The 24,374-nt window shown below is 47.3% G+C and overlaps 1 protein-coding gene across 2 annotated transcripts in view; it reads right to left on the bottom strand.

Annotated features, from left to right (window-relative positions):
- SH2D4B (SH2 domain containing 4B) overlaps nt 1–21,698 on the bottom strand; it is an 88,232-nt gene extending 66,534 nt beyond the window's left edge. The window contains exon 1 of one of the 2 annotated variants that reach the window (XM_045437858.1): nt 20,789–21,698. In XM_045437858.1, coding sequence (XP_045293814.1) covers nt 20,789–20,972 — 184 coding nt within the window. In that variant the 5' untranslated portion in view covers nt 20,973–21,698. Of the gene's footprint in view, nt 1–20,774 lie in introns of both variants that reach the window. The other variant, XM_045437859.1, reaches the window with a different exon arrangement.
- Nucleotides 21,699–24,374: the final 2,676 nt, after the last annotated feature.

The raw sequence follows: 24,374 nt of genomic DNA, 5'->3' as shown, positions 1-24,374 counted from the left end.
AAACCCTAAACCCTAAGTATGTTCGTTAACACAAAAAAACATGAACAGAATTCCCCTGTTGAAAATCTGAGGCTTCCAGACGTGGTCAAAAAATAAAACCTAGGGGCAGCTGGATGGCTTAGTCGGTTTAGCATCTGGCTCTTGATCTCAGCTCAGGTCTGGATCTCAGGGTCATGAGTTCAAGCCCCACGTTGAGCTGCACGCTGGGCATGAAGTCTACTTAAAAAAATAATAACAATATAAAAAGAATAAAAGAATAAAACCTAACTGTGGATTATTTAAATAAAACATACATTTTTTTTACAAGAAAAAGGTTAAAAATAAAGAGCTAGCTAACAATAGACCGTGAAAAGGTGAGCAAAAAGAAAGCAAGAGTGGCAATGTCAAACAAAGCAAATTCAAGGACAAATGTGTTCAACAAGACAAAGAAGAATACTGCGTGGTAATAAAAGATGCACTCCACAAAGAAGATGTAACAGTCATGAAACTTGACACAATATGTGATACAGCAGACAACTTGCATCAAACAAAATTCCAAACTTTTTAAATTTTTAAACAAAATTTTTTAATCTTTATTTTTGAGAAAGAGACAGAGTGTGAGCAGGAGGAGGAACAGAGAGAGAGGGAGACACAGAATCCAAAGCAGGGTCCAGGCTCCGAGGTGTCAGCACAGAGCCCGACACGGGGCTCGAACCCACAAACTATAAGATCATGACCTGAGCCGAAGTTGGATGCCCAACCGACTGAGCCACCCAGGCACCCCCTAACTTTTTAAATTTTTAAAAAATATGTATTTATTTTGAGAGACAGAGATAGAGAGCAAGTAGGGGAGGGGCAGAGAGAAAGGGAGACAGAGAATCCCCAGCAGGATCTCCACCGTCATTGCAAAGCCCATCGCAGGGCTCAAACTCACAAACCTTGAGTTCATGACCTGAGCCAAAATCAAGAGTTGGACACTCAACCCACTGACCCACCCCGGTGCCCTCAGAAAACTCCTAGCAAGGCAAGAAGAATTTGAAAATGTATATATATGATGCAAGTTTTAATACATTTATTTCAGAAGTTGATGGATCACATAGATTTTTTTAATTATTTAAATATCTAAAAATTTTTTAATTATTTAAAAATAATATACAGGATTTGAATAATGTGTCAACAAAATTTTAGTTAATAATTACAGAACTTTATTCCTTAGCTTTTGACATTACACTTTTTTCCTTTTGAACTTGCAAATATGAGGAGAACTTTATAGGCCATAATCTCTAACAATAATACAAAAACTAGAAATCGATGGGAAAAATAGCCATTTTTAAAAGTCATTAATAAATTTGGGTCACCTGGTGGCTCAGTCTGTTAAGCATCCAACTCTTGATTTTGGCTCAAGTTATGATCCCAGGCTCTTGGGATTGAGCCCCGCCTCAGGCTCCACATTGGGTGTGGGACCTGTTTAAGATCCTCTCCCTCTCCCTCTGCCCCAACCCTGCTCGCACTCTCTTTCTCTAAAAAAATAAAAATTAAAAAATAAAAATAAAAGCCATTAATAAATTCATAATTAACAAGATATCTCCTAGGTGTTCTACGAAATCTTAGAAAAAAATCAAAATTGAAATTATGCATTATGTAAAAGGAAAATGTAGCCCAAAACTATCGACACATAAAAGAAAAATTATAGACTTAAAGGCTTTCCTTTTTGATGTCCCCATGAAGATGCACCTGTCTTCTCCAAGCACGTAACAATAATAAATACAAAATAATAGGGGAAAAAATGCATAGGAATACAAGAAACACCTCCATGGAATCTATTCCAAACAGGAATGTGGAAACAGTGAACAGTGTGGAAGCCTTGGACTCCACATGGGTCCCCTGGCAAATCGTGGTCACCAGGAATGTAACTCTTACAGAGAAAAGGGGAACAAAAGTTCTCCAGGCAAAGCAGGGGCCTGAAAGGATCGTTATTGAAGCCAAGTGCTTGGCAAGTGCAAGAAACAGCAAGGAGGCCATTGTGGCTGCAGTAGAGTGGACAAGAAGGAGAGTGGGCAAGAAGGTGGAGAGGCAGCAGCAGCCCCAGCCCTGGTGGACACGGATGGCACAGGTAAGGACTCTGGATTTCATCCTGAGTGAGATGGAAGCCGCAAGAAGCGGAGGGCAGGGAAAGTGACATATCTCATTTACATTTCACAATGCACTCTACCTGTTGTGGGGAAAACCGTGGGTCCATTAGCATTTGTGAACGGTCCCTGTGAAAGGAAATCATTTCTTGGGCTAAGGATGGAGGAGTCATAAAGTGGTTAAGATTTAGGATATATTCTGAAGAAAAAAAGCAATATTTGCTTAAATTCCGGATACAAATTGTGAAAGAAAGGGAACAAGAGAACTCCAATGTTTCAAGCTCAAATGATAGAACGAATGGTCACGTGACTGAAACTGGTAACATGAAAGAAACAACTTGGCGAAATCAATGATTCCATCTGGGCCAAATTAAGTTTGACATGCTTATTCGGTGTCCAATAGGCAGTTGAATAAAATAGGGGTGAGAGGAGAGGCTAGAAGGAAGACAAAAAGTTTGGCAGTCATCAGTGTGTAGATATCTAAAGCCACAAAACTGGATGACAACAGGGACAGAGTATAGCACAGAGGCCCAGGACACTTCAACAGTTAGACAGCAGGAGGACCCCCCAAAGGAGACAAGGACAAAGAACCCTGTGAGGCAGGGGAACAACCCTAAAAGAGCGATACCCCAGAAGCCAAGGGGAGAAAGAATTTCTGGAATTAAGGAGGCATCAACTGCAGTCAAGAGGATGAAGACAGAGAACTGACCACTGAATTTGGCAACATGGAGGTCATGGTTATCTTAATAAGAGTGGTTTCATGAGTTGATGGAAAGGAATACTTGGAAACTTCTAGAGGGAAGTATAAAAGCACATCATGATAACCTTGGGGAAGGGAAGAATTTCTTCTACAAGACATAAAAAGAATAAACTGTAAGAGACAATGTTGATGAATTTGAACACAGATTAAAGCTTAAAATTTCTACACAAAAACGCACACCATAAAGACAATTAAAAACCAAGCCACCAACTGAGAGAAGATATTTGAATACACATAACTGTCAAATGATTGCAACAATTAATTAAAGCAATAATAACAGCTGACTTCTACAGAGGGCTTATCTGCTAATCATGGTTCAACATATTTTACATCTATTAAACTTATTAATGTCTAGAACAATCTTGCCCTACTGGGGTCTTGTGAGAAAAATAAGCCCTATAAAACGTAATTTGAATGATGATTTTCCTCAGTTCTCCCAAAGATGGTATATAAATAGTACTAGCCTGATGCACTGTAGAAAAGTTAACTCATTACATACAGTGAATCCTTTAGGGAACCGTTCTCAAATAACTTGCTCTCAGGATGCCTTTACATTCTTTAAAGATACTGAGTATCTCAAACGCTTTAATTTATTTGAGTTATATCTACTAATATTTACCATATTCAAAACGAAAATCGGAAAAAAAAATTAATGTTTATTTAAAATAATGGCAAATCCATGACATGCTAACACAGCTAGCATTTTTATGAAGAGTGGCTGCATATTCTAGAACAAAACTATCTAATTGGAAGAGTGGCCTTGTTCCGCATTTTTGCAAATCTATTTGATGTCCACCTTCATAGAAAGCATCTGGATTCTCATATCTGCTTCTACGTTCATTCTGTTGCAATATGTAATTTTAGTTGAAGTTTATGAAAAATTTTTGACTTCACACAGATACATAGTTAGAAAGGAGAAGAAAATAGAAAAATTGATAGTTTTTTCAGACATGTATTGATAATCTTTGATACCACAATGAAACTTAAACAAATCGTAGTTTCTTAAAGGTATATTGTGATGTGAAACCTGAAAAAATATCAACGGATTTATTGTACTTTGTTATGTTAGAACTCATTGCATGTTAATTTCTTACTTTTGATCAATATACCATGATAATATAAAATGTTTCCATTTGGGGAAGCTGGGTGAAAGCTATATGGGAATTCTCTGGGTCACCTTGCAACTCTGAAGTCTCTAAAGTTATTTCAAAATAAAAAGCTTAAAATTCTAAAAAGCAAAATAAATATCAATTGGTTTATTTTGTGCTTCGAATGGGTCTTTCACTAATGCATGATCTTGCAACGTTATTCATTGGTCCTTTGGAAAATACTGGTTTACCAGGTCAAGTGGATATTCCCAATGTGGACACATTTTATTTTACAATATTAGAAAAGTGTTTGTTAACATCACCATGAGTCTCATGATTCTGGTGACAGAGTTTTCCGAAAATTCTAAATTTTGCTTGTAAGCTGGGATTTTATCTTTGGCATATATTGTATCAGTTGTTTTTCAAGTGACAGGTTCACTTTATTCATTTTCAAATACCCGAGTCTTTGTTTTTGTCTTTTTTTTTTTTTTTTTTTTTGAGAGAGAGAGAATGAGAGCACGCGGCGGGAGGGGTAGAGGGAGAGAGAGAATCTTAAGCAGCTTCCACACTCAGTGCAGAGCCCAACGCCAGGCTTGATGTCACAACCCCCAGATCATGACCTGAGCTGAAATCCAGAGTCAGACGTTTAACCAATTCAGCCACCCAGGTGCCTCTCAAATCCCCAAGTCTTAACAAAGCCGTAGTTTATCTTTCAGTCTTCCTTCAAGTAAACACTTGAAGCATTCTATGAATACTTCAGAATAGAAGGTATTCTATGAATCAAGAGGTGCACCATATGACTCCAGAAATTCCACAGTGCTTTTCCTCAATGCTTTACGCATACTTCTCATTTTATCATACAATATAATAAATAAGGTTTACTGTCTCATCGAGGAGTGAAACCATCATAAACTTGACTGTAACGACACGATGGTGGAAAAAGACAATGGCTACTGATACTAAGACACCAGCCCATTTACCCACTCTTAGTTTTGCATCGTTAGCACAAGCGCGAATGTGGCAAAAAGGTCAGATAGCACCTTAGTATTATTGTGAAAATAGTTTGAACCTTGTGGACATGCAGAGTCACAGACCTCCAGGAACCCCCGGACCACATGCAAGAATCACTGCTAAAATATCAGGGCTTAACTTTTTCACAGAATCTTGATTAGGGGGAAAAAAATTTATCTGAAATATACAAAGAACACTTACAAACAAATAAGAAAATGATCAGCAGCCCCACAGAAGAAAAGGCAACTGATAATTGTCCCAGATGCCACTAGTTGCCTACCAATGACCCCTCCATCCTCCTTCCACTGTTTCCTTGCTTTTAGTACGCAGAATTTAATCAAACAGCAACATGCTTGCATAAAATTCTCATTTTCTGTCTCCCTTCCATGTGACAAAGTTCTGGCCAATTATTATAAGTAAAAGGTGATGAAAGAGCTGTGTCAAGTGTTTGCTATCCTGATACAAATATCACCCAGTCTTTCTCTCTTTTTTTTTTTTTTTTAAGTTTATCTATTTATTTTGAGAGAGACAGTGTGAACAAGGAGGGGCAGAGAGAGAGGGAGAGAGAGAATCCCAAGCAGGCTCCGCACTGTCAGTGCAGAGCCCCACATAGGGCTCGAACTCACAAAACTGTGAGATCGTGACCTGAGCTGAAACCAAGAGCCAGACGCTTGACTGACTGAGCCCCCCATGGAACCCTAACACCCAGTCTTCCTTCCCCCTATTCTTCGTGACTGGAACACAGATGTGGTGTTAAAAAGCACAATAACCATCTGAAGACCCAAATTACTAAGCCACCATCTGAAGATCAAGAAAGAAGTGCCAGCAACATTAGTAACATCACAAAGCAAATAGCCCGCTTCAGGTCTGCCTACTTCTAGATTTTTTGGTTAGGTGGAAAAGCAACCCTACTTACAGAAGTCCCTGGTGATTAGGTTTTCTGTTGCTTCCAGCTTAACGCATTCCTGTCACATTATTGATACGAACAGACATTTCACGGAAGAGGAAACACAAACAGTAAACTAACAAAGATACTTAACTTTATCACTAATTAGACACAAGCATATAAAAACAAGAATGAACTATCATTTCACTCCTACACGATTGGAAAGAATTTTGTAAAAAGTCTGATGAAGCGGGGCGCCTGGGCGGCTCAGTCAGTTAAGCATCTGACTTCAGCTCAGGCCAGGATCTCACGGTTCGTGGGTTCGGGCCCCGTGTCAGGCTCTGCACTGAAAGCTCAGAGCCTGGAGCCTGCTTCTGATTCTGTGTCTCCTTCTTTCTGCCCCTCCCCCGCTCACACTTGTCTCTCTCTCTCAGAAATAAATAAACATTAAAAAAAAAATTTTTTTTAAAAGCCTGATGAGGCAAGTGTTGGAAAGGATATGGAGCAACATTAATTGTTACAAATTGCTGATGGTAGAAGGTACCGATACAACCACTTTGAAGATCTTTGATAATGTTAAGTTGGAAATGCTGTACATGAATACTAAGGAATAGCACTTCAGGTGCATAACTTACAGAATCTCTTTCACATGTGCTCAGAGAAAACTGAACCAGAAAATATTTAACACTGTTCAGAATATGAAAAATTGGAAATAACATAAATACCCAATAAAGGAAACCAGACAAATAAATCTTGATATGTTTTAAAATGTAATCCTCTATAGCAAGAAAAATATATTTGAACAACACAGATATGTGTCTTTTAAAAATACAGAACCACAAAATTAAATTAACTTCAGGTTACATACAGTATAATGTCATTTATATAATGATTAAGCAACATAGTGCCTACAAAATATATATTGCAGTATGGAAAAGATATAAGCAGGATATACATTGAATTTAATAAGAGTTGCATATTGGGAGAGAGACGGGGAGTAAAATTTTAGGAAGGCATTAACATAGGTCTCTGCTGTATATGAAGTGTTTAAATAAAAACAAAGAAGGCACTAATATCAACATTTAATAAAGACATTATGGGTCCAAACACAAGAAACAGCAAGTGTTGGAGAAAACACGGAGAACTAGGAAATCTCATGCCCTGTTGGTGGGAATGCAAACTGGTGCAGCCACTGTGGAAAACAGTATGGAGGTTCCGCAAAAAGTTAAAAACAGAACTACCCTGGGGCGCCTGGGTGGCGCAGTCGGTTAAGCGTCCGACTTCAGCCAGGTCACGATCTCGCGGTCCGTGAGTTCGAGCCCCGCGTCGGGCTCTGGGCTGATGGCTCAGAGCCTGGAGCCTGTTTCCGATTCTGTGTCTCCCTCTCTCTCTGCCCCTCCCCCGTTCATGCTCTGTCTCTCTCTGTCCCAAAAATAAATAAACGTTAAATACACAAATTCTTTGAGAGACATAAAATACCAAAGTTCACTCAAGAAATATTATGTCTATTAAAGCATTTGAATTTGTACTTTAAAATCTGCCCACAACAAAAACGTGGGCCCAGAAGAAATTACTAGAGAATTCTACCAAATATTTAAGGAAGAAATAATACCAATTCTACACAAACTCTTCCAGAAAATGGAAGAGAGAATATTTTTCAACTCATTTTTATGGGGTCAACATTATCCTAATAATAAACTAAAGATACTTCAAGAAAACTATAGAGCAGGGGCACTTGGGTGGTTCAGTCAGTTAAGCATCCAACTTCAGCTCAGGTCATGATCTCGCAGTTCATGAGTTCAAGCTCTGCATCAGGCTCTGTGCTGACAGCTCAGAACCTGGACCCTGTTTTGGATTCTGTGTCTCCCTCTCTCTCTGCCCCTCCCCCACTCATTCTCTCTCTCTCTCTCTCTCTCTCTCTCTCTCTTTCTCTCTCAAAAATAAATAAACATTAAAAAAATTTTAAAGAAAAAGAAAACTATGGACCAATATCCCTTACAGAAACAGTTTTTAGATTTTTAACAAAGTATTAGCCAATTGCATTCAGAAATATATAAAAAGGATAATGTATCATGACCATACAGGGTTTATCCCAGAATTCAAGGTCGATTCAACATTCAAAAGTCAATCAAAGTAATTTGTCATATGAGCAGACTGAAAAAGAAACAGCTATAATTATCTCAACAGATTCACAAAAAACTTTTGATATAACCAATGTCCATTCCTAATAAAAATTCTGAGCAAAATAGTAATAATGGAAAAGTTCTTGACCCTAATAAAGTATATCTAGGAAAAATCTTTGGTTAACGTTATATGTAAGGATCAAAGATTGAAATTCCTCCCCTATGACCGGGAACAAGGCAACGTTGTCTGCACTCACTACATTTATTCAACATTGTACTAAGAGCCTAACCAATGTAATAAGGCAAGAAAAAGAAAATTTAAATGTACACATATTGGAAAGGAAGAAATAAAATTGTTTCTATTTGCATATGATATGATCATCTACATATAAAATCTTAAAGAATCTACAAAAGAAAAAACTATGTGAACTAATAGGTGATTTTAGCAAAGTCACAGAAAATAAGGTATCTTATCAACAAACAAGTAAAAATTAAATTTTAAAATACCATGTACCATAGCATCAAAAAACATGAAATAGAGATAAATTTAACAAAATGTGTTCTCCAATCTACAAAACATTGCTGAGAGAAATAGAAGACCTAAATAAATGGAACACCATACCTTTTTCATGAATTGGAAGACAACTGTATCAATAGGTCAACTCACCCCAAATTGGTCTACATGTCCAATGCAATCTAAAATTCCTACTAAGCTTTTTATAGAAATTGACAAGCTGATTCTAAAACTTATGTGGAGAAGCAAAAGTCCTGGCATAACTAAAACAATGTTGAAAAAGAACAAAGTGTGACTCAAAACAATTCAGTCTCAAGATTTACTACAAAATTATAGTTTCAAGATTTACTATGAAACTATAGGTAGTGTGATATTTGTGTAAGGGTAGGCGTGTGCATCAGTGAAACAGAACAGAGTCCAGAAATAGACCCACACATACATGGTCAAATACTTTTCAACAAGAGGGCCAAAGTAACTCAATGGAGAAAGAATTTTCTTCTCAGAAAATAGAACGTGGAACCTTACTTTACCCTCTATATATGCCCATGTTCTACCTGTCAAGGAGTGGGAAAGGTAATATCATATCCCCCTGCCCCTCCAAATAGAAAAGATGTACCAGAGATAGGATGGCCAACAGTCCCAGTTTGCCTGGAACAAAGGAGATTCCCAAGATGCAGAAGTTTCACTTTTAAAACCAATAAAGCCTGGGCCAACCAAGACAAGAAGGTTTACCCTAAGCAGAGATATTACAAGTTTACCCATAATATCCAACTTCCCTTCTAGCTCTGCCTTCCATAGCTCACCACTCTGAAAAGCAGCAGCCTTACCTTCTCCATGACCCCAGCTTCTTAGCTCACAGATGTGAACCAGAGCTGGGCCAATCAGACGCCCACTGAAAGGAATCTAAACTAAGACAAAAAGGGAGGGGTCATTTGATGATAACAGATCTTGGAAGTGGAAGGCCACCTAGAATTCAGACCTGGGATAGCATTAGAAGGGTTGCGTCCACAGATGAATAGCACTGGGAGGTGGCCTGTAGGAGCAAGTGTGCAGAAAAAACACCAAGAACCCAGGAGAAAAACAACTCTGGCTACAGACAGCTTTCTGATTCCAGATCGTTCTTGCCATTCTTGGATCCTGAGGGGTAGCTTGCAAGGATCCCCCTTTACCCAGCACGTCCTTACCAAAGTGTCTGGCCACCCCAGCCACATGGAGGACTTCTAGCATCTCTCACAGTAGATGCACACAGTAGGTGTTTACTACATGTGGGTAGAATCAATTATAAGCTGTGATGGTTAATTTTATGTGACGACATGGATAGGCCATGTGCCCAACTGTTTGGTCAAGTACTAGCCTAGGCGTTTCTGTTTTTTTTTGTAGATGTGATTAGCATTTACAATTGGTTGACTTAAGTAAAGCAGATTACTCTCCGTATATAATGTGGGTAGACCTCACCCAATCAGTTTAAAGCCTTAAGAGCAAAAAACAGGTTTCCCCAAGAAGAAGGAATTCTGCCTCAAGACTGGAACATAGAAATCCTGCCTGAGTTTCCAGCCTGCCCGTGTGCCCTACAGATATGACAGGCCTGCCAGTCCCACAGTCAGTAGCCAATTCCTTAAAATAAATCTAAATAGATAGATACACAGACTGATAGATATACAGATATCTCCGAAGGGTAGGGCCACTTCTGATGAAATGGTGCCTTTCAATGAATCCTACACGGAGGTGGCTGCCCCAATAGCTGGTGCGTTCTCTTTATACAGGTGCTTTTTATCCTAAGCTGTGAACTTTAATCTTCTGGGAAAAACATACAAACAAACAGAAAAGAGCTCCACGAGGTGAGAAATGTGCTTTTGCTAATGTTTATCAGGTACCGGGAGCAGCTCGTTTCATCTTGCCCACAGATCCCTGATACAGGTCCTATTGCCATCACCCCCAACGTACGTAAAAAGAAACTGAGGCTCAGGAAGGCTTGAATAACTTGCTAAGGTGAAATTAATAAGTGGAAGACACCTGCCGTTAGACATTGGTCAGAGCCGCTGAACTCAGGCCCTGTGGCCGCGGTACCACTTCCGGCACAAGTGAGTGAAAGAAGGTCGGCATGGTGCGGGCATAAGGTACGTCGTCAATAATCAGGCTGCTTTATGCCGTATTCAGAACTGGGTCAGCGACGCACTTGGAGTCAGGTCACACTAAACCCACACACACAAACTCGCTTTCAGCTTGTGAGTGTAAAATGGCTCCTGAAGTCGACCCCCCCCACCCCCGCCCCAGGCTCCAGGCCACATTCTTTCAGAAGGCTTGCCCCCTGCTGTGAGAAGAATAAGGGGCAAATCCAAGAACTTCCACCAAGACCATAATGCCCCATGTATGTTAGGACTTGGTGTCATCGTCACTGGGAAATCCTTAATGCCCCACCTTCAACCCCACCTCCCCTCAGTACTGACACAGCCCAGCCAATGTGCTAGGGAGGTCTCTGGACCCCAGTCTTACTTCTGTTCCTTGTCAGCCATGAATTTTTATCTAGAACAACATCTGAGGCACAAAATAACTTGATTTGTAAAAGGAAGGGGGTGCACAAGTACCGGGGGCACGGACCCGACGTCCAAAATGTTTAGCATCTCACAGAGCCCAGCTGCAAGAACCCAACCCTGGTGGCCAGAAAATAAACACATCTGTGAAATGATAGGGTAACAATAACTAAGGCCTAACTAAGGTCAGGTAATTTTACAAGAACATGGGAGAAATAGGTATGAAAACGCCCTCAAGGAATTTAGGCCCCAAAGTCGAATGCAAAATCCGGTTCCAAGTGGGAAAACCCTAAGAAACTTTGTTAATTTTTATGTGAGAAAAACCTGGAAAGCAGTAATGCTAGCTGCCCGGAGAGATTAGCTGAGGGACAGGCAGCCGTCTGCAACCTGTTACTCTGAGCTGGAGCTGAGACCTGGGGTCTGGTTACAGGGAGTCGGGAGATAAGCAGCTGGTGGCCTTTCTCAGAAAGTGTCCCTGCTGACCTCCAACCCGGAAGGGGAAGCAGGGAGGGGGCAAGCATGGCCGCCCCTGATGCAAGGGGAGAGAAATTAAACCTGAGCAGCTCGTCAGGCATCCCCCTTTCAACAGGCAGGACAGGGGCTTCCCTCCATCCAGAGCGGAGCCAAACTCCGTCTGCTCAAAGCCCCTGAGTTTTGGCAGCAGCCAGGAAAGGGCAGGGAGCTACCCAGAAAGTCAAGTTCTCTGCTGGGCCACTGACCGCTGGCCGGCTGCATGGCTCCAGGCATTGGTCTTCGTTATCTGCCCCATTCCAGTGGGCCCAAGCTCCTCGGGAACCAACAGAAATAATGGAAAAGGACAAGCACTCTGTCCCTCTTTATACGTCCCTTCAGCCATGTAAGAGAGAATATCTCTTTTCCTGGATCCTCATCAACATTACCACTGTCAAACTTCTTTGACATTTGCCCATCTCATTGTTACAATTTGCACTGGCGTGATTTACTCGTGATGTTGGGCTTTTCCCTTTCTAAAAGTGCTACCACTAAAGACGGGAGGGCCATGGACCCCGGCGCCATTTGCCAGATGGAGCTGCCTCAGTCAGCACCGTATCTCCAGGCTTGGGGAAAAGCAGGAAGGAAAGGGGCCAAGGCGGGGAGCTGCAAAGGAACCAGAGGCCCCCAGCCAGTGCTGTGCAAGCAGAGTTGGCTCGGAACTTTGCACGGTGGCTCCAGCATCCTCGCGGCCACTCGGAAACCCCTCCCCCATTGCAGATGAGGAACTGAGCTGCGGGGAGGCAGTGTGGCATCTCCACTAGGAGCTCACTCACTAGCACAGCTGTCCCACCTTTCTGTCTGCCGCGTGCCGGCAGGACATGGGACTAGCAAGCCAGAAAGTGGGGCCCCGTTAGTCAAGTCCACAAGCCTCGATAGAGCACCTACCGGTGGAAGGCCCGTGCTGGGTGTCACCGTTCAGGCAGATGGAACAGAAAAGCCTGGCCCCAGCGCTCCCCCACCCCAAAGTACCAGCAACATGAATACCATTCCCACAGCCACACACATGCACACACGGCTCTCAGAGACCCCTAGCTTTTTTTCCCACTGCCTTGCCCAGGACAAGGCCCCATGCCCAGCCACACAGTCACAGCCGGGATGGTCCCAGGCCACACAATGCTGTGCCTCCAGCTATCAGCAGACAACAGCGATTCCCCGCAGACTAGTCCCGCATGCACTATAATACGACGTCTGAGGTCTTTGCCTGATCCGTAGGAAAGGTGTTTATCAGCATCCCAAGAACCAAGTATAAAATAACTGCATTTCCTCTCATTTATCCCACAAAATAAAACCACACAAGGGGTGATGATTTGACAGGCACGGCCAAGGCAGCACCTCCCTATGGCTGAGACTCCAGAAAAACTGAGGTTGGCCGGGCCGTGAGACAGCTGGTCCCTAGCCTAGGTCTAGTGGTGGAGCACCAGGAAAAGGCTGAGCCAGTTCCAAGAGGAGCTGCCATCGGAGGCGGTGGGGGGGGGGGGGGGGCGGTAAGGGGAGGAAAGGAAGGTGAGGAGTATAATTAGGTGCCCAACACGGCGGCAGAAGCTTTTCTCATTTGTCGAAGAAGCTTTGTGAATCCTCCCAACGACTGTTGAGAAAGGGTTGTTATTCCCCTGGCGCAGGTGACTTTCAAAGGTCAAAAGAGAACCAAGATGAAAACCCAGTTGACCTGGTTCCATTCTACCATGCTAGAGGCATTTTGAAAATAACGTCAACCCAACCGAAGTGGGAAGAACTGACTGGTGACTGTTGTTCCCGCCCCACCCCCCACCCCGGGGAACCGCAGAAAACGAGCTAATGGAGTGTCCCTTCAAGGGTGAAAATCTAGAACATGGTCCGCCTGCCCCCAAATATACCCCGAGGGCTGCAGGTGCCAACCTTACAGGTCATGGGTGCTAGGACGCCTTTCCGGGCTCAGGTGGACAGCTCTGGGTCACCATACACACGCTTCTCATGACGTTCCTCTTGCCTGACTTCAGGGCTCCTTAAGAGGCTTGTAGCACCCCCACTGCTCATCTGCTACCCGAACTGACCCCTCAGACTCACACTCAGCCCCAATTTACCAATTATCTTGGCACAAGGGACTTTCTGCCTCTTGTTTACATAGCACTAACTAGTGTCCCCCGCAGGCTGGACACCCTGCCCCACCCCCAGACACCTCTTCTCTCCTCATCACATATATTCTACCAAAAAAACCCATCAAACATTCCCCTCCCCAGAATTGTTCCTTGAAAATTTACATATCGACGGGAAACATTTTCTTAACAAAAGGAATGGGCACAAATGGCAGGTAATCTGGTGCTGTGAGATCCAAAGGGGAGAGTCTGTCAATGGTCTCCCAACGCCCCCTTCCCACAGCGCTGCCCTAGACGCTCTGTCCCTGGTACCCAGGAAAGAGGCCATGAGCAACAGCTCCGACTACAGTTCAGAAACCCAGGGCACCCTCTCTCCAGTGACCCTGTGTGGTCATCGCCTCCCACGTCAACTGAAAAACTGTTGGACCTAACAGAAAAATTCAAGAAGGAAGTTGAAGGAAGTCAGCATGCCAAGATGAATGGGGTCCCACCACATTATGTGAGCAAGAACAGGATGCAGCAGAAGTCAGTGTCAAGCGTGGGTTTCCCTTGATGTTGAGTGACTTCTTTTTTTTTTTTAATATGAAATTTATTGTCAAATTGGTTTCCATACAACACCCAGTGCTCATCCCAAAAGGTGCCCTCCTCAATACCCATCGCCCACCCTCCCCTCCCTCCCACCCCCCATCAACCCTCAGCTTGTTCTCAGTTTTTAGAAGTCTCTAACGTTTTGGCTCCCTCCCTCTCTAACCATTTTTTTTTCCTTCCCCTCCCCCATGGTCTTCTGTTAAGTTTCTCAGGATCCACATAGGAGTGAAAACATATGGAATCTGTCCTTCTCTGTATGACTTATTTCACTTAGCATCACACTCTCCAGTTCCATCCACGTTGCTACAAAAGGTCACGTTTCATTCTTTCTCATTGCCACATAGTATTCCGTTGTGTATATAAACCACAATTTCTTTATCCATTCGTCAGTTGATGGATGTTTAGTGACTTCTGTGTGACGTGCTGAGAATCCCCATGGTTGGGGTATGCTGCTGGCTTGATCAAATCTCTTGTGCCATGGGGCGAAGGGGGAATAAAACATTGATCGCTTTCCCCTCAGAGGGAAAAAACATGTAGGGAGTAATGACACAGCTACCGAGTGGACGTAATGTCCAAATAATTAGTTATTATGATTCGATTAAGAAACTCCTATTGTAAGCCTAAAATGTAAATCGTGAAATAATAAATAAGGCAAATAAAATCCATCTCAAATTCTTGATTAGAGGAGCCTGAGTGGCTCAGTCCATTGAGCATCCAACTCTTGGTTTCAGCTCAGGTCATGGGTCATGATCCCAGGATCATAGGATCAAGCCCCACGTTGGGCTCTGCACTGAGTGTGGAGCCTGCTTGGGATTCTCTCTCTCTTCCTCATTACCACTCTTCCCCGACCTCTCTCTAAAAACTTTTTCTAAAAATAATAAATAAATAAATAAAATTCTTGATTATACCAAGAAAATCATGAAGAAAAGTATTTTAAAGTCCTTATATTTCTCATCTTCAGGACAAAATGCTTTAGCCCTGATAAAGATAGATAAAATGGGTTCAAGTACATTTTTTAAAATAAGTTTTTTTATATTTATTTATTTATTTATTTAAAATAAATATTTATTTATTTATTTAAAATAAATAAATAAATATTTATTTATTTATTTTAGTAATCTCTATGCCAAATGTGAGGCTCGAACTTACAACCTTGAGATCAAGAGTCACACGCTCCACTGACTGAGCCAGCCAGGCACTCTCCAAAAATAAGTTTTGAAATGGCATATGCTATTTCATATACATTTTCCAATAGGCTCTCTTAAAACAAAATGGTACCAAAAGGCTGGAGGGGAAAAAAAACAACAGATGGCGGCAAATACACACTAAGAAGATGCAAAGACAGAAAAGGTCATATTGGTCAAACTAAAATCTAAGTCAAAAACCTAAAACAAGGAACGAAACTGAAGTGAGTTCTAAGTCTGAGAAAAGGTGACAGACTTGCCATTACTTCTATGTTATTATAGATCATATTTCAGCTCCTATCACCTATCCTCAAACACAAGTATATTGTGACTTTCATTCTTGCACTGAAGATTCTCGACTTCTAGAGGAGAGGTCGCACCGCAAAGCGCACAGGTTTCCATTCAAAAAAGAGACCCTTTAGCACCCATCCGTCTGGTCCAGCTCTTGTGACACAGCACATGTGCAAGCTATGCACCCACATCCCCAGCCGCGTCCAGATGCCGGCACCAAAGCCAGCAACGTCCGTGGCCTCACGGCGCTTTCAGGCTAACGGAGGAGACAGATCGTGAACAAGCAAACAGAAACGTAAGGAAAAAAAAGAAGGCACCAAATCCATAGAGAGAGAAAGCCGACCAGGGGGTGCCAAGGGCTGAGGGGAGGAGGGGATGGGGGGGTGAGTGCTTCATCCATCGATAAAGGGTTTCCGTTCTGGGATGAAAATATTCTGGAGCTCGATGAAGGCAGTGGTTGCACAACATTTTGAATGTACTGTCACTGAAACGGACACGTTAAAATGGTACATTTTATGTTGTGTGTAATTCACCACAATTTAAAAAAAAAAAAACGGTACCTGTAGATGCGGCAGGTTCTGTAGAGAAAATTAGGCAGGGTGTCGTAAGAGAGAGAGATGGGGATGGGACTCGTGGAGAGTGGGTGATCGGGGAAGCACTCAGCCTCGTGAGGATCTGGGGAGAGAGCATTCCCCAAAGAGGGACACAGATGCGTGGAGATTAGGTTGGAGAGGGGGCAGAGGCCAGCAAGAAGTGTTCTATTTTCTTTGTATTGGAAGCCACTGCGGCGGGAAGATGAATGAGCTAATCAGGTATTGCAGAATTTCTTTGGCTGCTGTGCGGAGAAAGGGTTGCCGGGAGTGAGCGTGAAGCAAGGGGACCACCCGGAACATGGCCATGCGGGGAACGTCTGCAGGAAAGTACAGGGTTCCAGGCAGCGCTGGTTTTCAAGGTCGACATTTCCATGGGGGTCAGGGGGGAGGGAACTCACTGAGGCTAGGAGGGCCCAGGCCTAGCAGGCGAGGTTGCCATGGTTACCAGATGGTTCCCAGGAAACAGGGAGAAGGCAGATGTCCCATGAAAAGGAGCGTGTCACACAGCTGTCATCGGGGCCTGGACCAGGCCCACATGGGCCACCGAGGCCGGGGCAGATGTGCAGCAGGAGTGGCTTAATTCTGAGACGCAGGGAGGATGCTGAGGAGGGTGTTCTAGAGCTGCTCCTGGTTGCTGCCCAGGCTAAGCCAACAGAGAGAGGTGGGCCTAGGATGATCCCAGTGGCGGGGGATGAGGCAGAGGGGGCTGGAGCAGACCAGTGAGCCGACACAGGAAGATGTGGGGCTCTCTGGCACGGAGCTGGCCACGTGGTGAGAACTGCCCCTCCCATGAGCGCGCAGGCTCAGTTCCCAGGGTGGCCAGGGTCAGCCACATTCAAGAAGCAGGCAGGAAGGGTTGGGGGGGGCGGGGGGGAAGACATCTGGCTCCCAGACAAAGGACGTCCAGAAGGATATAGAGGAAGCACTTGAACACCGACACAAACTGTCGGTCACGGCAGAACGGACAGGTCCAGGTGGGGAAGCTTCCTGGGTCATGGCGACAGTGCGACCACGTGTCTCCTGAGTCCTCATCCCAGGCAACACCCAGCTTCAAGCCTAAGAAACGGGGTGACCGAGCAAGCACAGAAGGGGCCGGAGGTTGTGAGGCTCTACAACCCCTGACGTGTGGCATGGGCTTTTGTGGAGAAAGGGCCCTCAACAGGGGAAGAGAGGGTGAAGGTCATGGTAACATCGGAAGGGCTTGGTTTAAATCTAACAGGCACCTAGTGTTACAGCATGCCTTGCCAGAGTCCTGTCAGACTTCGGATTCTCTCAGAAATGGGACAAAACAGCAAACATGATGGTATAAAGGATCGAAGCTGAGGGTCTGTATCTTCCACAACGGGGCAGAACATCGGAAGATTCTCACCAAAGTATGAAGTGAAAACCAACAAACAAAAAAATGTGCCTGCGTGGTCAGGGGAGTGACGTGTGCACAGCCATGACCGTCACTGTTACCCCAGCTCATTTCCGTGTGGTCCCCAAAGGTGTGTTCAAGGATCACACCCCCCGAGGGTGTATTCAAGGATAAAACCCCCCGAGGTTCTGTAAACTAGAATGATCCGTATCACCAGTGTTTACTACCCCCCTCTCCAGGCACAACCGGATAGTGGAAAAGTTCTCAGGGACAGGGAGCACCACGCCCGGCCCCGCCCTACAGGGCCTAAGCCCTACAAACAGCAAGGTCAGGTCTGCTAGGAGCTGGGAAGTATCCCCAGAAAAGAGATGGTGGGAGGGAGGCCTTAGGGGACAAGACAGGACTGGGGCAATGGGCAGGAGCAGTCAAGGCATCATCTAGACTCATCAGGTACCGGGTAAGTTGTGCTCAGGGATCCCCAAGGGGCACGCACCTCGATGCAGCATAGCAGAAGCTTCCCTCAGGACACGTGGGGGCGGGGAGTGGAGGTAAGGAAAAGATCCAGCCAGTGGAACATGTCCCCACTTACTCCCGCCCTGAGCCACCATGCGGCTGCTGTGCCCCAGGCCTCACTCCTGGCACACCAGTCTGCTGTGTTCCCTGTGATCTGTCCACCCCCAGTCTCAAGGGCCAAAGCTCTATGCCAAAGTCAGCACTTAGTCACATGGCACAAGTGAATGAATAAGTATTCACATATTCACTTACATGAATGAACAAATGAATGCATGCACAGATCATTTGTTGAATTAAAGTCTGAGTTCAGAAGCAAATGAATGGAGGGGGCACCTGGGTGGCTCAGTCCATTGAGCATCCGACGTCAGCCCAGGTCATGATCTCATGGTTCGTGAGTTCGAGCCCCATGTCCAGGTCTGTGCTGACAGCTCAGAGCTTGGAGCCTGCTTCAGATTCTGCGTCCTGCCCCCCCGCCCCTCCCCCATGCTCGCTCGCTCTCTCTCTCAATAAATAAACATTTTTAAAAAATTAAAATTAAAAAAACAAAAAGGAAGTGAATGAATGGACATCAGTCCCCAGACCCAAGGCCAAAGTCAAGGGATGTTCTTCTCAACTCCACTTCTTAGCATTTCGGTGACTATGGATGGATTGAGTCACTTCTGTGAGCCGTGGCTTCCCCATCTGAAACGGGGTCACAGGGCTAGGGGAGCATTCAGTGCGGGCAGGCATCTGATAAATGTATGATACTCACAGATCAGATGCGGGTTTGTTGAACCCTTCATCATGATCCCAGAACAGGAAGCGGACACTGTGTGTCCCAGTCCCTGCAGCAAAAGCTCTGCAACCTTCCAAGGCAAAGCCAGCCCCCCAGAGCCTTGACACGGTCCACCCAGGCCCTTCCGCAGGCAGGACTGAAGCAAAGAGCTGAGATTTGAAAGAGATCCTGACCTGGAATACACACAGTCCTCAGTGTGTTTCCTCCTCTTCTCCATTCTTTATAAATCAGAAAATTAATTACCCGGAAAAGAGTCTTCTGCACCAGAAACCCAAATGAGTTTAATGTATAATTTACACACGAAAATGTAGATGTCAGTGTGTGACAAATTGCCATAAAAATGTTTTTGCAGTTAAATTTTTGGGCATCTGTCTTCCTCCCAGAAGAGCCAGCCTGCAGACGGTGTGAGGCCCCAGGGCTCAGGCCGGGTGGGGCTGGAAAGGCAGCCTGTCCCCGTCACCAGCTAGTGACGGCAGCTGCCAGCGCAGCCCGGTCCGGAAGGCCCGGGCCTGGGTACCAGCCAGGCGCAGCCAACTCAGAGCTCTCCCCCTTGGGGTCCAAAACAGGGATTTAACTGCGTGCCAGCTCTCTGTTAGACCCAAGGATGGAAGACAGAATGCAGCCTGCTCTCATGCTCCAGTGGCTTTGGGACCCCTGGGAGAGCCAGGCAAGCAGATGATAAAGGATAGACAGTGTGTCGAGTTCTCGGGCAGGGGCAGGCGCTACACTCCTGCAGAGGAACAAGTTCTTCCCTGCACAAGGAGCATCCCCTAAAGACTCCAGTGGGTGGGGACTCGTCCTGGAGGAGTTTGTCCGGAGGCTGAAGGTAGGGGGGCGTTTCTAACAGGAAGAACTCCTTGTGCTAAGACAGAGGCTGGGGAGAGCCAGCGTGTCCCCATGGGTAGGAGCGTGGCCTGTGGCACGTGGCAAGGGCTGTCCAGCAGGGAGCCCGGAGTGCAGAGAAGGAGCCAGGCCACCAAGGGGCCTGCATGCCCAGTCCAGATGCTGGACTCGGTCCTGGATTGAAAACTTTAAACAGATCAAGTCTACGCTTCACTCTGCTGAACAGTATGGAGGTCAAGGGGAGGGTTTGGGGGTGGGGAGCGAATGAGAGAGGAGATGAAGGGGCTTGGCAAACCACAAAGTGCGGCGTCCACAGAGAGTACCGTCCCCAGCAGGACCCCCGAGTTCTGTCCTGAGCCTCAGCAGCCCGACAACCTCACGTGTATCTTCATCACAGGGGCACCGGTCCACGGGCGCATGACCACATAGAAGCCACGCGAAAGGCAGGTTGGGCTCCTATTTCTTCTCTGCCGCTGCTACTGCCATTTGGGGCTGGTCATTCTGTGTGCGGGACATTCCCTGACACCCTCTCTCCAGATGCCCAGCAAGGCTCGAGGCACAACCCCAAGCATCCTCTCACGCGAAAATAGGGAGGACAGGCAGGGTGCGCTGTGCCGGCCCCAGCTGAGAGCCACCGTGCGCACGCACAAGGGAGGGAGGAATTGTGTGGCCCTCCATCCTAGAACCACTGGGAAGGTCAAGAATATGCCCTCTCCCTCACCAGGCAATTACGGAGCGACCGAGATCCCAACGGTGTCTTCCCAGAACTTAGGCCTCCCACAACAAGACAGAGCAAGTCCCCACTCCCCAACCCCATCAGGGGCTCCGGGGAGCCCCCTCTGCAGCCTTGGAGCCTCGCAGACCTGGTCAAAACACAGAGGCCGGGTGAATGGGGCCAGACACTCACAGGACAAGGATTTCAAGTCCCCAGCCCTCAGCACACTAGTGCTCGTTTTAAAGAATGCAGCCTGGCATCAGGAGCTTTTCCACCTCCTGGGAGGCCAGGGGGTGACCCCTCGGTGACTCCCAGCCACATACCTCGCTTGACTTTCGGGGGCCTGAGGTCCTCTGCCTCGGCCAGGGCCTCCCAAGCCTCGCGCTCCCTCCAGCGCCTCAGCTGCTCCTCTCGCATTTTGTAGAAGAGGATGTGCTTCTGCACATCGCTGAGCTCGGCGAGGAGTTCGGGGTCGATGTACATGTCATGTAGGATCTGCTGCAGCATGGTGTCCCCTGGGGTGCACACACCAGAAGGGCAGCCAGCCAGGGAAGCCCTGCCAGGCGGGGTACCCCAGGCTACTCCTCACCCCTGGCTCCTCACTCTGGGGCCACTCGGGGGGCCCCCTTCTCTGTGCAGCATCGTCACTCTGCCTCAGCTCCCAGCCAGTGTCAAACTCATCGCCTCTGCCCAGGACAGCAACAGGGGCCAGGCAGCAGGAAGCCAAGAGGCAGCAGGGACCCTGAAGAGGGGGTGGGGCAGGCACCCGGAGCAACCTAGTCCTTCTGACGGGTCACCAACTGCCACATCCCAGCAGCGCTTGTGTCTCGGGCTCCCCTGGGGTTCAGGGACAATGGGGAGGGTCAAAGCCTCCGGCTCTGCAGGGCATCGCCCCGACCAGCCCTGCCTGGGCCGACAGGTGTCGAGTGATCTGTTAGTGGAAGGTAACGATGACACCAGCTGTATCGATGACACTGCCCTGGGCCAGCCAGGAACTGATCTCTTCTCTGCGGGTAAGAGGAGGAGGGGGCAGCTCTGCCTACTAATTCCATGTCTTTTGAGCCAACTTCAAACAGGCCAGAGGAGCCAGCCAGGGGTTTCTAGGCTCCTCAGCCTCTCCCTCTGCCTGCTCCACCTTGCCAACCTTCTTTTCCAGGACATGTGGCATCCTGAGGTAATGCGTTTAAAACTCTGCCTTCTAACTGTGTTGGAGCCCAGCAAGACAAAAAAAAAAAAAAAAAAATCGACAGGGACAAGGAAAGGGCTTTCCCATGGAATTCAAGGACACAAAGGAGGCCAACTTCCTCTCTGCTTCCCTAGGATGAGGTCCTAAAGCCATGCGTGTGCCTCCAGGGGTCAGTTTGGGTTGCTGTCATTGATCTTTTTGTTTGTCGCAGGTGTCTGGAGATCACCGAACAGAATGGTACCGTGTTTTCTCGGAGCCCTGAATCCGAAGCACCCTGGACAGAGTGGGTGTCCTACCAGGGGGTAGGACTGGGCCCCCAGACCCTGTATTCCCACAAGGTAGCTGGGCTTCAGAAGGTAAGTAACCTGCCTATGGCTACCCAATCCACGAGTTGCCACCTTGGGACTCTACCCAGTTTTCAAATTTGACATCCACCGGCAACTGTGACTCTTTCGATGGCTTAAAAATGTTACCCCACCAGGAGAAAACAACAGAACAGGGTCTGGCACCGGGGGCTGGTAGGACTGGTGACCTTCATGTCCCCTTTCCTCTCCCCAGAGGACCAAAGGTGGATCAGACACCCAAGGGTGACGGAACGCAGGTGTGAGCGGGTCCTCTTCTCCCTCTGCTAGGTTAACACACAACAGAATAATTAAGCTGTTGGGATGAGCTTCAAGCCACAGGGTCAAAAGCAAGTGCGAAGGGCCAGGCTGCCCCGCCTTCAGGTCTAGCCGGCTTGCTGCAGTGTGACCCCGACCTGGCGGCCTCCACACAGAGGCTCTGGCCACGCAGAGCCCTGGGCTCCCACCCCGCCCTCTTCTCTGTCCTCCCGGCGCAGACATTCCGGCCACTCCCCCACCTGTGTCCTGGTTCCCTTGGTTTCTTACACCGACAGCCTTCCCTTGCCTGGGGCACAGCTCTCCCCGCCCTAACCGGGGCTGGGTGGGAGCGCGGAGTCCAGAGCAGGGACAAGGGGGACAGGGGCACGAAGAGAGTCCAGCCGCCTGCTGGCAGCCTCCTTCTTTCTTCGGGTAGGGGGGAGGGCAGGCGCCTACAACGACAGCGGGGGGCGGGGGGGGGGGGGGGGGGAAGTACGCAGAGCAGGAAAGGGCTGGCTGCGAGTGCGCCTCCGGCGGGGTGGATCTGATGGCGTCCTCGAGGCGGCCACCCTGCCGGGAGAGGGTGGGTGACGGCCGGAAGGAATGACCCCCGCTAGAGCCCCGTCTCGTGCCGCAGGGGGCACGGTGCTCCGAGGCAATCCCGGGTCGGTGGGGCGGCAGGCCGAGCCTCCGAGCGCAGCCCCGGCGCCACGGGATCGACTTTCTGGAAAGACGCGCTCGCCAGGAGCTGGTGGGAGCCGCTCGGCCTGCTCCGCGCCACCTCCCACCAGCCCCCTCCCCGGCGGAGGACGCCGCTCGGCCCGGCCTGGAGCGCCCCCTGGCGGCCGGTGTGGGCGCCGCGAGCAGCCGGGGAGCCAGCCTGGCTGGGAGCCCAGGGTACCCGGCGCGAGGTGACGCCGGGATCTGGGTGGAGGGGCATCCCTCCCCCACCCCCGACGCCGTGCGGCGGGGACACGGTGGCTGTCAATGGCCGCTACCCCAGGGGCAGGGGCCGCGCAAACGAAAGGAGTACTGGCGACTAAAAACGAGGCAAGGGGCCCCCGGGTCTACAGTTGTCTGACGCTTTTCAACTGCCCTTACTTTGTTTTCTTTGGTCATTGGCCGATGTGATGTGTTTAATATTGCATCCTAACGCAATTCCTTATGTGGCGGGAGTACACGCAAGCAACGCTGTGCAAGGGACTGGAAACCACCCGAATGTCCCTCTATGGGGTGGGGTCTCCCCAGTACAGAACACTACACCTGTCACAAAGGATGATGGGTCGAGGATGTCCGCTTTGGCGAGAGAAGATGTCCAAGGCAGATAAAACGAAAAGGTGACCCGCAGAACGCTGTGCACAGCGTAATCCATTGTTTCAATTCTGTATGTGATTACTTTTGTGTAAACAAAGGAAAAATATGGAACACACACGTGGTTTCTTGCTTTCTTCTTGGAAGGGGAAGAGAGGCCGCTATAGACCATTCTGTATTGTTTTAAGTAAGATAGATGACTGAAACTAAATGTATTTCAAAAGTCCTAGGGGCGCCTGGGTGGCGCAGTCGGTTGAGCGTCCGACTTCAGCCAGGTCACGATCTCGCGGTCCGTGAGTTCGAGCCCCGCGTCGGGCTCTGGGCTGATGGCTCAGAGCCTGGAGCCTGTTTCCGATTCTGTGTCTCCCTCTCTCTCTGCCCCTCCCCCGTTCACGCTCTGTCTCTCTCTGTCCCAAAAATAAATAAAAACGTTGAAAAAAAAATTAAAAAAAAAAAGTCCTAAAATGTGGTTCTAAAACATTGGCCTCCACACCCGCCCCCACCCGCAGGGCGGAGCGGAGGCAAAGCCAGAGCTCCCTGGCTAGGAAGGCTACAGCGTGGGGATTGGTAAACTGCTCATGTCACCAGAGGTTCCCAAGCCCCTAAACCACTTGGAGGCATTTTCTCAGCTCTGGTACTGGTGCGGAGAGGAGTCTGGAGAGCAGGAGGCAGGGAGGACAGTCAGTGGACTTTGGCCAAAGTCTAGGAGAGAAGTGATAAGGACTGTACGGGAGCTGCCAGTGGGGACTAAGGAGGGAAGACTTGGGAGACATTTCTTGCCCCAGAGCCTATCAGGTTATCTCTGCATCTGCT

Source organism: Leopardus geoffroyi, chromosome D2 (genome assembly GCF_018350155.1).
Source record: "Leopardus geoffroyi isolate Oge1 chromosome D2, O.geoffroyi_Oge1_pat1.0, whole genome shotgun sequence".
Taxonomy (NCBI): domain Eukaryota; kingdom Metazoa; phylum Chordata; class Mammalia; order Carnivora; family Felidae; genus Leopardus; species Leopardus geoffroyi.
Note: the sequence above shows the minus strand (reverse complement) of the source record. Positions and strands in the feature narration are given on the sequence as shown.